Source organism: Genypterus blacodes, unplaced genomic scaffold, assembly GCF_046128005.1.
Source record: "Genypterus blacodes isolate CSIRO-AG114 ecotype Tasmania unplaced genomic scaffold, CSIRO-AGI_Gbla_v1 ptg000072l_1, whole genome shotgun sequence".
In the NCBI taxonomy this organism is placed as follows: domain Eukaryota; kingdom Metazoa; phylum Chordata; class Actinopteri; order Ophidiiformes; family Ophidiidae; genus Genypterus; species Genypterus blacodes.
Genome location: NW_027466882.1, coordinates 689,622 through 703,725, shown reverse-complemented (window position 1 = coordinate 703,725; position 14,104 = coordinate 689,622). Strand labels below are relative to the sequence as shown.

General features: G+C 43.2%; 1 protein-coding gene across 1 annotated transcript in view; it reads left to right on the top strand.

Moving 5' to 3' along the window:
- The first annotated feature begins 1,115 nt into the window (after positions 1 to 1,115).
- ptprua (protein tyrosine phosphatase receptor type Ua) overlaps positions 1,116 to 14,104 on the top strand; it is a 162,008-nt gene continuing 149,019 nt past the window's right edge. The window contains exon 1 of the mRNA XM_076157262.1: positions 1,116 to 1,185. Within this exon, the coding sequence (XP_076013377.1) occupies positions 1,116 to 1,185 (70 nt within the window). The remainder of the gene's footprint in view (positions 1,186 to 14,104) is intronic.

The window sequence follows — 14,104 nt, the reverse complement described above, 5'->3', positions numbered from 1 at the left end:
GAACTTCTGTATAAAAGAAAGTCAGGTCAAAAAGTGCCAAGATGAGTCTGAGTCAAAATAGATACCAGACTAAGATATCTAAAAAGGGAGTGTGGCTGTGTGTGTGTGTGTGTGTGTGTGTGTGTGTGTGTGTGTGTGTGTGTGAAGGGATGGAGTAAGCAAACCCAAAGATAGGTATTCAGATAGGGACTTCATATGTTGCTAAAAGGCATTTCAGGGGTTTCAATCCACAACGTCAACATAACATTCTGTATCATTTTATCACAGAACCACCCTGTTTTTATACATCTTTAGATCCACTTTCACATTAAGGATAAATTGTATAATATATGGGAATAATGAAAACGTAGTTGCTTGAAGAGAAGAGGTAGTCAGTGTCCAACCTGGTCTTCTTGCTCAATAGGTTTCTCTCGCCTTGTGTCCCAGGTTGCCCTCGGGAACCTAGATTACACAGCGGAAAACTGGGGGTCACTGAGGACTGGAGGATGTAAACCCCCGTGCTAAAACATGTACGATCTTTTAACTATTTTGTACATTCACATGGATAATAAATAAATTGACTACAATCACGGGGATAAATACAAACATTAACCAAATTAACTCGATGATTGAGTATTACAGCTCAACTAAGCAGTCGTGTTTTGATGTAATATAATAGGTGCACATGTGTTTATAAGAATATCAGCAAGTGTGTTAGTTTGGATGTGAAATATCCAAACGCAGGGGATTTTTAACACAACTGCAAAGGCTGTGGAGGTCCGACTGACTACTATCGCTGTTGGCCGCATGGGGTCGCTGTAGACTCGCATTCCTGCGCTCCTCTCTCAGCCTTACCAGTGCGAAAAAAAGTAGCGTTGGAGCACGTTGGAGGGAGAGACAGGCTGTTTGTGTTTGAACGCCTCGGCTCCGGCTCACACACACACGCTCCCTGTGCGGGCTTACGGAGGCACCGGGCACCGGGCACACACTCATATAGTGCGGTGGGGGAGTGATTCGGCGATGAACACAGCAGAGCTCACAACTTCTCTGCTGTCCAGCTGGACTTTTCTCTAGGATTTTCCCCCCTCTTGTACGAAGCAAGTTGGACTTTTTTTTGTTGTACTTTTGTTGCCAACATGTATTCGGCAGTGCTGCTACTGATGCTCGCCGCCAGGATCTTCGGAGATGCTGTGGAGGGGCCAACAGGTAACACTAACTACCAGCCATTTCTGTTTGAGAGAAAGTGAGAGAAATAGCATCACAGTCCGAGCATGAAAAGTGTAAATGTCAGCCTCCTGTTCGTGTTTTCACTCCCCCCCCCCCTTATGGCGAATGCGGATATTAATGGATATTTAGCGTCAGTGTCTTTATCTGAAGCATCTTTGTCCTTGAGGCTTTGAAACTTCGAAAGTTGTCCGTTGCTCTGTACTCTTGTGTCGTTACTGCGACCGTTTACTTTCACGCTTTCATACTCCACTAAACGTCAAATTGCCCGTTTCCACACAGTTTCACTTCGTTAGTTTGACACGGTGGGAAACGATGACATTTTTAGAACCGTATTGAGTTTTTATTCTTAATATTTCAGCTCCGTTAAGTCGTGAAAATGAAAGGTGATGGATTATTCGAATGCTACAAACTCTCTCTCTCTCTCTCTCTCTCACTCTCTCTCTCTCTCTCTCTCTCATCATCATCACTTTCACTCATCTTTCCCTTGTTCAGGCTACAGTGGTTACATCATCAGATAAACTCATATTTAACTACGTGAATTACATTTTTATTGAACATCATTATTTCACACAATTTATTATTTTTTTATTGCTAATGTCGAACAAATTGTGTTTCTCCGACCGAGCAGACAGCAGTGTCTCTTGCATGATTTTAATATCAGGTGATATTAATATTATCTGCTTGACTGGTTCAAATTTTGGAGCACACAAATCCAAATGATGTTTTGCTGCCACAAAGCACAGCAGATGAATGCATAATGTTATTGTTGCATCCACAAAAAAACAGCGCTGGCAAATGTACTCTGCTTGTATTGACACATTGCCTCTGATGGATAATAAAGGGAGACACTTTTCAAATTGTTCTCAGAGAGGAAAAACTAGTTATCAGTTGAACAATAATACCTGAAATCCACAGAGTCACAGGGAGATCGGAGTTCAAATCCTCTGCACTTGTGCCTGTGGCTACTGGAGCATTTCAATGGCTGGATCTGGTCTTGAAACATCCTGAGACGCAGAAAAGCTCGTCTTCTGAGAAATTCGGCGGAATGTAGTTATAAAAATGCCTCTGGTCACACCCTGTCAAATTTGTCTTGATGGGACAAGATGTTGGTTTATATGAAGAATGTCTGGGAACTTGTGATAACTGTGCAACTATGATATAAATACTCTGGTATCTGTTACACAGCAACCAAGACCAGCTGCTGCACAGACATGTGCTCCCTATATCAAGTTGTTTCTATAGGTTTGAAGCAAACCGACACACATGGCTTAATGACAGTAAGACCTGCTGTCGAGTCCGGGCAATGTTTGAGTCAGCAGTGTCAGATCTTTAATATTACGTGAGAGAAGTTTGGGGTGTTGAGGGTGTCGCCGCTGTTGCCTGCTGCCATTCAGGCCCGCCAACATGAAAAGAGCGCCCTCTGTATTCCCTTTCTGTACCTGTATCCGCCTTTCAGTTTACTACTTCGCCCACAGAATGCGTGATGACCGAGGTGACACCTGGTGTGTTTAAGAGCGCTCGGGCCCCCCTGTTAGCAGGGTCTCTGAGAGCTCAGAGCAAGAAGGTAATTTAATCTCGGAGCAGGAATGTACCCTTGTGAACGTACCCCTACTCTGACACGCAGCACGAAACACAACCGAGACTGGAGGTCAGCTGTAGGTTAGCGCAAAAGAACACACACACACACAAATGGGCACTGACACAAGGAGGCGAACCATTAGAAGGATGTAGAGGGTCTAAGGTGGTTAAGGTGTACAGTGGTGCGAATGCGGCTCAGTTTTAATCCGACAGGAAAAAAAACACACACAGCTCTCCTGAGGTGAAAGTGGGCTGGAGTAAATGGAGGAAATGGAAGTCTACGCTCACACAAAAGGTAATGATGAAATGTGGTTGTTCTGGGGGAAATAACACAAGGTTCTTTGATGGAACAATGGCGGCTTGCCTAATGGCGGGACTTTGTTGAGGGGAAAATGAGTAGGCTTTGTAATTACAGTAAATGATAATGCGATGGCAAAGGAACAAGGGTCAGGGAAATCCATCAGTGTGACCCTGTTCAGCAGACGCTCACAGGCTATTGCAGCTAGGGGAGAGTTCCCTGACAAAGTACATATATCACAGGAGTAACACACTCAACAGCATGGCTTTAATTGTGTGTGTGTGTGTGTGTTTAGGTGAAGAAAGATGGGCACAATTAAGGCCGAAATGGTTAAAAATGACAAATTACAGGCCATGTCTTGTCTGATTAGCTCTGCGGCAATAGATCATCTTCCAAACAGTCGGCACACCAAAAAAAGCCTTTAGTCTTTAAGTGGACCGGTCAGCATCAAGCGTAGCAGCAGCCCCGACACACAGAGCCTGGTAAGAACAAAGCAGCCTGTCTTGAGGTGTAAGTCAATAAGGCCTTTCCCTTCCCGTTTCTACTTTGATGGCTTTTCAGCGGCTTTAATCGCCTTGGCTGTGAGTCTCCAGCCAGCCATTCTGTTCCCCTCTCCAAGCCTTTTATTGGCAATATGGATAAAGCAAACTTGTTTGACAGAATGAAATTATAAAAATTCACTTCTAATCATCCCTAGCTGAAAAACTTCATAGGCTTTCTTCGATGTCCTCAGCTCGTGCGAATAGCTGCGAGCCTTGGCAAACCGTCGAGGCTTTTGTGTATAAACTGCAGCGCGATTACTTCTATTTATCTAGAAATGATTTCCCTCTTATCGGGGGGGAGGAGGGGGAGGAGTTGCACGGGGCTTGTGGCAGGCACTGTGCCAATGAAGTCAATTTCCGTGACAGTTGGTGGAATGCAATGTCACCTCCAGCAGGCTTTATTGCCCCCCTGTTTGGGCTGAAATGGAGCACCTTCTGACCCGGGCCTGTGCCATCCATCAGGCTGGGGTTGTGGATCTTCACATTTCATCTTTCCTCTGAGATGATGGAGTGTTCACACGGCGCTCTAGGCAGAGAAACGTGCGTGCGAAAGACATTTAATTCAGCTTAAAGTGCAGCCTGATTGATATAGGATATTGTATTTCAGACACTGGTATTTGAATATTTGTGCAGTGGAATTAAGTATGTGGAGGACGTTAACGTAAAAGTAAACATCCTTGGAAATTACATGAATAGACTCAAAACAACTCGCACACAAGCTATATAAATTCTATCATTAACTAAAAGTGTAATGACTAACTATTAAGATATTAAGAGACCCAGCTCACCTCATATACACACTATGTACTTCCATTCATACTGTAGGCTCAGAAAACAAACAAACAAACAGCAGCAAATGATATTTATCTTGAATGAACAATAAAGGCCAGATTTTTTTTTATAAAGCTCAGCTCATACTACATCTATATATCTGCTAACACTATGGTGTTTGTAAGTCAATATTGGCTTTTAATATCAACCGATATATATTGTTTGGGGTCTATTGCTTTTTAAATGAATGTTGTATTGAGAAATAGCTGGATGCTACAGAAGTAAAGTAATGTGACATCATAGAGAGATCAAAAACAAAAAGGAAGATCATGATGTAGATTACAAGTTGATCAATACCTAAAAGAATATCAATTCGTTCACAAATTGAAGAACTGATATACAATCAATACATGTAGAACTTAATACATTTACAATTTAAGTCCAGGATGTAATTTTAGGAACATCTACATTGAGATAAACCAGTTTTCATTACAGTGTGTAAGGTGAATCCTTATTGACATCATGAAACCCCTGTGTTTACCTTTCAGAGCTGGGCAGTGTGTTTGTATAGGCCCTTTCATGTGTACATGGTGTGGCGTGCCAGGGCCTGTGTGGGGGAAACCTCACGCTGGCAGGTGGATGTGGTAACCATCAGAGCATCCTGGTGCATTATCTCCCGGTGCAATGTTTATGACGTTGATCTGGCAGTGCTGCGTCCGCACACACGTGCTTGTCACCTGCATACATCGTTAATGGAATTAGACAGCGTTGCCAGGGCTGCCTTGGCTCCGGAAACCCACAAGGCTTCTTTTGTGGAGACAGAACTTGGACCGGCTTTTGCTTCTCCAGGTGTTGATTTTTCCCTGAACGGCTACAAATGTTTATTGAGCAGATGGCGTGGTGCCAGCGGGGCTCTGCGCTGCCTGTCAAACAGGTCACTAAACATGTTTAGACAATAAAGTTAATTTGCTCACTTTTAGACATCCTCACTTGTCGGCAAATGCCAGCATTGACATTCAGGTTAGGTTTTCTTGAAGGAGGGAGGTTGCTGGGTTTGTAATTGCATTAAACATCAATGCTCACTCCCTCTCAGTGACTCATGTCATTGTTCACATAAAGGCAGCGCAGCTCCCTGTTTTGCTCCAATGCACCATAGCAGTTCCAAAATCAGTAAAATTGACAAGACAAATAAATTCACAAGTTTCAGACCTCGCGTTAAAAAACAAATAAAACACAAAGTTCAACAAAGTTCAAATGCAAGCAGGCAGTGTTTCCATGAATAGATGTTGTATGAATTAGGCTTATCTTTCTCATCCCCATGATATTAAGATCAGAGACAACGTCTAGTCAGCTCCACAAACTAGTAGCTCTCAATTTATCATTGTAATTTGAATTTTCATTACCCTGAAGTCTGTGTTTGTGTCTGAATAAGGACGCTGTGCCACACTCAGGTGAACGTCTTTGCCTATCTTCTCGCAGCTCTTGATAAATTGTTGTGCTGCACTGTTGCGTTTCATCTAGAATAGCAGTAACTTCTTTTTCTCTACTTAAAAAAGAAGAAGAGAGGACTGAGACCCTGTGGAGAACCAGGCCATGTAATGTTAATGTAATGTTAACTAAGACAGTAGAGAGACAAACAGGGCAACAGCAGAAAGCCACAGCTGTCGAAGTCTACGTAGAAATTACACAATAGTGTGGACGCAGAGTTCAGGATGACATCAGCGTTGTTAGTTGGATGATGTTGATGATGAGGTAGAGTTTTTACCGGATGACATCATACAACAGTGCAGACAGCTACGGATGGCATCATAGGCTGTGGTGGGAGAAAAAAGCAAAAGGAGAAAAAAAAAAGGCGAAGGTTGTCAACCTCCCCACGAGACATCATGTCCCACACAACCACTCAGTGTCCGTTAGGGTTCTGCTAATTACTCCTCACGTCAAAATTCGTCTCTTGCTATTTTCCATTTTTTAATTTGCAACTTCACAACTAAATGCAGTTCAATGAAACACCATTTGCGATGACTTCTGATATCAAGCTTACAATCTCAAAGCATTATCATGATGAAACGTGCCTGCATAGTGATCGGAGCTCAGTAGGTGGGCTGTGATGTGATGCTCTGTATGCTATTAAAGCTGACAGGTTTTTCCATGATTCCTGGATGAGTTTCATCCATTTTCTAGATGGTAATCTGGACACGATGCTTGGCCGAGCACCAGAGCTCCCATTCCAGCATAGAAATAACTTTGCCGTGGTTCATTCATGGACTAAACTCAGCGGCGCCTCTCCGTTATGCCACATTGGGAACCAATCCACTCCATCAAATAACAGTGAAATGAACCCGTTATGATATGCGTTTGGTTTATCAGGGGACAGTTTTCAGTGTGTGGAATTTGACACTTCATTGCGATTCACACACATTAGCAACATAATCAAATCAAGTGAAAACATAGATTACCATGTATAAGCTTGTATGTACTGATCAGATCAAGCTAGCTGTATTAAGTAAAGCTAACAGAAACATCGGGCAGGGTGACACTTTTGCGGGTGGATTTTGTGCTTTTTCTTGTGTTTTTACAAAAACAAATGCTTGTGTTTGTGCATTTTCAGTAACAAAAAAACCCCAACAAGACCTGGAATGCATACTACTTTCAAATTTCATAAAATGGCCTCTGAGGTCAGATTGCACTCGGATCAGAATACTTTTTTGTGTATCCTTACATCGGGTGTTTTTCCTCATCTGGATAACATCTGGCTACAGCTCCCATTTGTTGTGTGCATTGTGTAAATGTGTTGTGCCATACACAGTATACCTGGACATCAGGCACATTTGGTCTTATGCTTTTTTGGCACAACACCAAATTACTCCTCTGTGTTTCCACCTAAGAGCTCCGTGCCATAGATCCCATCAGTGACAGTGAGGATGATACTTGGAAGTAATTGCGGTGACAATATATATATCTGGCTCTGAACACCTAGCTACTTTTCATGTCAGCAGAGTGTCTCTTAAGACTCCAAACACCCTCAAGAAAGGAAATAGTATCTAGTCACGAAAGCACACTTCTCTTGTCACATCTAAAGGTATGAACCTCGAACAAATCCACTTTAAAACACTTTCACACTATTAGATAAAGGCTATCGCTGATGCGCCTGTTGTGGTGTATTTTGTATGTTTGTCTGTTTTCATATGGATAACTGGCCTGATATAGATACCACATTAAGGAATCATGTTGAAGATGGCAATAACAGCCAGGCTTATATTTAAACCTGGATTTAATCCTAGTTGTTTTACAGTGCTATAACACTAAGCCTGCTCTAAGCCGCCTGCATTTTAATTTAGGTAATTTAATTAAAAATAGAACAGGTGTAATTCTAAATCTTTCTTCTTTAAATGTTGGCCTATCGCATCAATTCAAATCAGATCCGTTCCTCCAGACTTTTAAACACAAGTTCAAACTGATTAATCGATCAGCTGAGTATATGTTTGGGATTAACGGAGACTAATGTAAGGAAACGCCCCTTTCTGATTCTAAAGCGTCGTCATTTGCAGCAAACTGTCATCCAACAAACATATTTTAGGCCTTCATGCTTCTTCTTTCATTATTTGTCATCTGTAAAGCTCAGATAGTTGTTTCCACTCCACCAGCACAGTTTTCTCCACTGGAGAGCCCCTTAGCTCCGCCATTACAGGCTGTTAATGCTGTAATAGTAGGTTATGTAGCCATCGGGTACAACAATAGGTTGTGAAGTTTAAGCATTTAATTCAGATATAACTGCTCAAGGATTCAACAGTAATGACTCCATTTATGAGCTTTTGTCAGTGATCTTTTCAATCTGGAGCTCATTCATTCTGGTATAAACTAGTCCTGAACTTTTGTTTACATCGCTAAATAAATTTGAATCAAGTAGGCTGTAATTTAAACGATGCAACACAATAAAGCGTGAAATTGAATCTGGTTTACACTAAATTGGATTACACGTGTTTCTAATACTATTCTACTATCCTAAGTATTCTTTCACGTATTCTAGTCACAATCATATTTACATCATCATTGAATGATGTTACCCTAGAAACACTGCCTTAAGGCAAGAAATGGAAATCAGTATATGAATTATGTATTGAAACTATTTTTAGGGCTTTATTAGAGCTCTATGCAATTCATGCTTGACAAAAATTCGAACTTTTCCAATAACTTGTCTTGATATCAAATGAAATTGAATAAATTGATTAAATGTATCTTCCATTTTTTTTTGACATTTAACATAAAGATACAGTAAACAGAATTCTGAGAAAAGGGGATCTGCTAAATGTTGCTTCCACCTTTCCATTGTGTGTAGCTTAGGGAATTACATTAAAGTAACACACATAGCAGGAAACACGGAAGGAAGGACACACGCAAGGAAACACTTCATAAAAAATGAACTCCTGCCTTTCATCTCACATATTGATGATATTACAACAGTGTCAGAGTATTTGAGGGTGGATTTTCCCTTTCATGGGTAATTTACCTGAATGCATTGAAATCATTGCTATCAACACACAGATATTGCCAACTTGTTTGGAATGGCAGGTGAGATTGATGATGTTGAATCCCGTTGCACTGACTGCGGGCTTCTATTATGGATGAGATGGCGGCTGAGATGAGATATGCAGGAGCATGACTGTTCTGCTGTGATGGCTGCCTGTCCATTTAGTCCAGCCCTGCCTTCCGTCAGATGCTGCCGCTGCCATTACCTCCCAGATTTGTCACCGGTGCTGACAGAAAACCATGAATAATCTTTATGAATATTCCTCAGCTCTTTGCTGCCGTGCCGACAGGATGTTTACACTGTGGCTGAACCAATTGTCCAAGCGATTCCCCGGCCGTGAATCCTGTGGTCAAACCTGTCACGACTGATGACACCGTGATGTGAAAGGTGATGATGCTTGCAGCACAGAGCGATGTTTGGTGCTTGGTATGTAATGCTAGGACTCTTACACAGCAAATGATTCAGCAGATGGGGTCAAAGTTCAGCTGCCTGATTGTTTTAGCGGTAGTGATGACAAGCGTCACTTTAGATTTAGATGACATCTGGGGCGAACTATTTGAAAAGCTTTTCTTTCGCATACTTCCGTCTGCCACTTCGGGTTAAATGTAGAAAGTGTACAATGCCAAAAGCTATCTCTTTCCAGCTCTCTAATCTCCTCCCTCCTCAATCAACTCCTCATCTCCCAGCGTACCGACGCTTCAGCTCCTCGGTATGCACGGTTACGACAAAAGTCCCCCGTGTCACCAAGTGGACCATCAGCGAGGCGCAGATAAACTCAAGATAGATTAAATGCTGAACTACAAACTCAGTCCTCCTTCCATCGAACCCTTCATTTTCATGAGATTAAAAAACTCTGCGATATGGAGCAAGACCCGGGGTACGCAGGTCCCACGGTAGCTGTAGATATTAAACTTTAAAAAGTAGGCGTTTAAAGTTATCAAACCTGTGGGCCTCTGTGTGTCCCCGCAGTGCACAAGAGATATTAAAAGTTGGCTGGGAAAAAGAAGTCGAATTAATAAATAAATAACACGACATGTCCCTGAACAAAGTGAACAAAGGCACTGCGGCAGCTCCTGTTCACCATTGTCAAGGTTAGCGGTCACCCTTCTGTGCACAGCAGGGGAGGTTACACAGCATGAACAGCAACACCTGTGTGTCTGCCACCACCGCAGGACATCTACATCGCCAGCTTCTTGGTTTCCCTCTTCCCTTCTTTCTTCTGTACCTGAATTTGAACACAGGCCAAGACGCGGTGTTCATAAAGTGACAGTGTCCTGGAGGTCACAATCGAAAAGCTGAAAGTATCCAACTCTCACCACTTTGGGTTGAAATATGGCTTTTAAAGTTTTTGTAGTTTTGCTTAGTGAGAATGCCAGCTGGTTTTGCCTCATACTAACTGTGCCGTAGCTTCTATCTTATAAGTTTGAGGCACGTCACATTGTGTAAAATGGTCACACTAATGTTAGCTGTAATCTGTCACGCTGTAGTTTTGGACGCACATCAGTATATTTGATGAGGACCTGGTGAATGGAACTACTTCAACATGAAGGACAGTAACTATGCAGGCAGAAACACATCATCTTGTCGTCCATCTTTGCAGTTGTCGGTCCGAGCAGTAGTCCTGAATAGAATTCTGATATAGAGTTTAGAGACACACAGAATTTTGTTGCAGGCTGTTTTATATGTGGCAGCCCCCTGACCTTTGACCCCTCCGCTTTGGTTAGATTATACTCATGCTGGAGAAATTCAGTTGCCTTTGCTTTGTAAGTTTGGACAGTTGATGAATGTTCTTCTTGTGCCACCCTCAGGTCAAAATGTCAGCCTTGTAGGCATCATAAACAGGTAGTCAGGAACACGCTTTAATGATCCCAAGCGTATGAACCCCTTTGTTTTTTAAGGTAAGGTTTTTTTCACTCCTTACCTTACGCCTTCATTTTGTGTATAATCTATTCATTCATTCATTCATTCATTCATATGTGACATTCCATATCATGGCGGTAGCTGTGCCTCTTCCAACCTCACTGCTCTGCACCTCTATGTCACAGATAAACACACACAAGCATGCACGCACACACTGAATCCCCCCCCCCCCCCCCCCCCCCCCCCCATCCATCAAGACCCAGACAGAGACACAGACACAGACAACACACCACCTCTCTTCAAACCCTGAGCTCTACAGCAGTAGCAGAGTATTAAGGCTTCCATTGCTGATATGTTTACTTAGCGAACACACCAGAGAGCTCCGTATAATGCCTGTGTACATATACAGCCGCTCATTAAAATGCTAGTTTGCTCCGACTTTTACATGGCACACCAAACAACAAAATTATAAATATGCAAAATAGAAGATCTTGGACTACATTATAATACACACCCATGTGGATTGTGTTGCCAGATCCAGATTTCAGTTATTAGTTTTTAATTTGTATTTTTTTTGCTACTCCCTATTTATTTATGAAGAATGCAGCTCTCTCTTTAGAAGGATCCAGACAATGAGCCAACCGGAAAGACAGGATAGAGTGAATAAAAGCACAATATAAAGCATGGTCATGGTTTGTTAAACCTTAAAAGGGGGCAGTGAGACAAAGGTATCATGAAAGCCTCTCTTTGTACACGGTCATGCACTTCTTCCCAAAGGTCAGTGTAAAGTTTGTGACTGTTCCAAGGTGTTAGTTGTTTTCCACCGAATCTTCAGTCTGGCCTTTGATAGTCCTGATCCTGTGGGTTGACTTATCCCTGGCCTGAAGGGGCCACTTTGGCTTTGATTCAGACAATGGGGGTATTTTAGCCGTTGGAAGAAGCGATACCACCTGCACCAGGGCTGCCTGCATCAGGAGCTGATGGAGCGATTGGAGACCCCATAACCTCTGAACTCAGATAAACGTAGAGGATTACATTCATGAGCAAAGGAGCAAGGAGCGAGGAGCTGGTGTGCTCTGCATAGCAATGACACGGCATCCGAGCATTCACAGATGGAAGCGTTATCCTAGCCGAGGACGATTGGAAGTGCATACCTCTAAAATCCTTATTCTGTTTTATGAGGTGTACGGCCGCCGCTGCCCGGAGAGCGATGTTGTGGTTTTATACGCTTGTTGTTACAGGAGGCCCTGAATCATCGATTCTATCGGCAAAACTCTCAAGTGTACCCTCAGGTGGATGTGGAGAACAAATGAGATTGAAGTAAAGAAAGTCAGAAAAGAGAAGAGTGTGTGAAGTACCAGAGGGCTGGGGATGTTATTGATCACATTAATGGAAACGGTTGGGAAACAGCATGGAAATCAGCTGGGGGTGTGCTCGGCTCTCTGCCGTAGCTCTGTCACGTTTCATCTTCTGTCCGCCGTCTGATCTCACCGGCCGGCTGGCTGGAGGTGAAAGTGAAAGGAAGGTTTGGAGAGTTGGGCGAGAGTCTCTGGATCAACTATCAAACGTGTGTCCCTGTGCCCTCCTGGCCTACACTCCTAATCTCAGCATCAATAGAGTCTGAGCAGATGGAGCTGCGGCCAGGGTCACAAAGCCCGTAGACGGTAATAATAGAGGCTGAGAGGATGATGAGGCCGACCCAGACACTGCCCATGTAGACATTAATAACAGGTCTGCTTTGTTTGCCCTTGCATGAGGCGGTGGTTGACATATGTTGTTTGTGAGATGGTTAAAACAGTCTCTTGTATATTGACCTAGAAAAGTGATGAGAGCAGCGGAAAGCTTGCTAACTCAATCAAAAGGCTGCACAGGCTGCTTTTTTCTCCTATGCTTCATGTGGAGGCTCTTTGCCAGTCTTAATGTATTATAAAACTAAAGAAAGCTCTCGTCCCCTGCAGGAGTACCAGGAAATAGGTTACATAGAAAACGTGTTAATCTGGTATGTGTGTGTGTGTGTGTGGGGGGGGGGGGCTTTGTAGGTTGGTCCCTGTAATTTAGGATAGACATTTCTAGTTAAAACTTTAAAGAGAGTATCTGACATTTCAAAAGTTTCAATTCAAAAGCGATTTGCGAATGTTATCTATTTTCCTTGGTTTCATTCTTACTTAGAGAAAGACATGCTAACTTAAACACATAAAACATTTGAATTTACCTGCTGACACACCCAGCATGTACAAGGCATGTGAGCGTTTGGGCAGTGTGTGTGTTTTGTACTGTTGCCCGCTCAGGCCTGAGGCATTGTTAGATTTGTGAGCAACAGACAAGGGTAGGAGGGACGGATAGGAGTTTGTGAGAGATTTACACAATCCCGTCCTTTGCTTTGCCTTTGGTATTTATATGCACGCCATGTTCTAAACAGATAGGGAAGTGGCCCTTGTCAGCGGCCTGTTACTTAAGTGCAGTGAGGGTTACAGCCAACCCAGATGCAGTTAGCGGCGGAGATGAAGCAATGCAACGCACGGAGAAGCACAAACATCTTTGTCACCGTAATTCCTCGGGGATGCATTTTACTTAAATTGCTTCAGCCTTAATCTCTGCAGCCACGCCCACGAGGTTCAGCACCAAGTCCCAGACAACTCTAATTATATACACATGAAAAGTAGGCTATGCATTGTTTTCATATTTCCACCCCACGCTGTTAAATTCCCAACCCCCCCTTCCATTTGCCAACGCTGTCACCCACTTTCTACCAGGCTGGAGGACCTGTTGTTAATTAAAACTGCCAATCAGAGAGAGAGAGACGGACAGAGAGAGACAGAGAGAGATTCCTACTTTACGGTGACAGAGGCAGTCACATCGTTATTGTAGAGGCAGTATCCGTGGAGAGAATAGTTGATTTAAATGTGGGTGTGTGTGTTTGTGTGTCTCCTCGGTGTGTGGACACACATCAGTGCATTCAGGGAGGGTGGAGCAGTTCATCAGGGCCACAGATGAGGAATTCTGTCAAATATGACAGCTCCTTTCCATCCTGTCCACAGCAATAGGAAGATACGGTTGAGTAATTAGCTCCGTAACCAAGTGTGACACAAGTATGAGCGTCCTCTCCCCTCCTTGTCCTTGGTGCCCGGGTAACATCTTGGACCCCATGTGTTGTCCGTGTTTAATTAAGTATCGGCTGGAGAGGGATCACAGTGGAAGGCAGGGGGAAAGAAAGCCACAACACACGGTTTAGTGCGGCTGGTTGTTAGGGGAGTGTGAGTGCGGGACAGCGGAGGTATAAAGTGCCTTTGACCTTGAAATTAGAACAGAATTAGCAGCTAC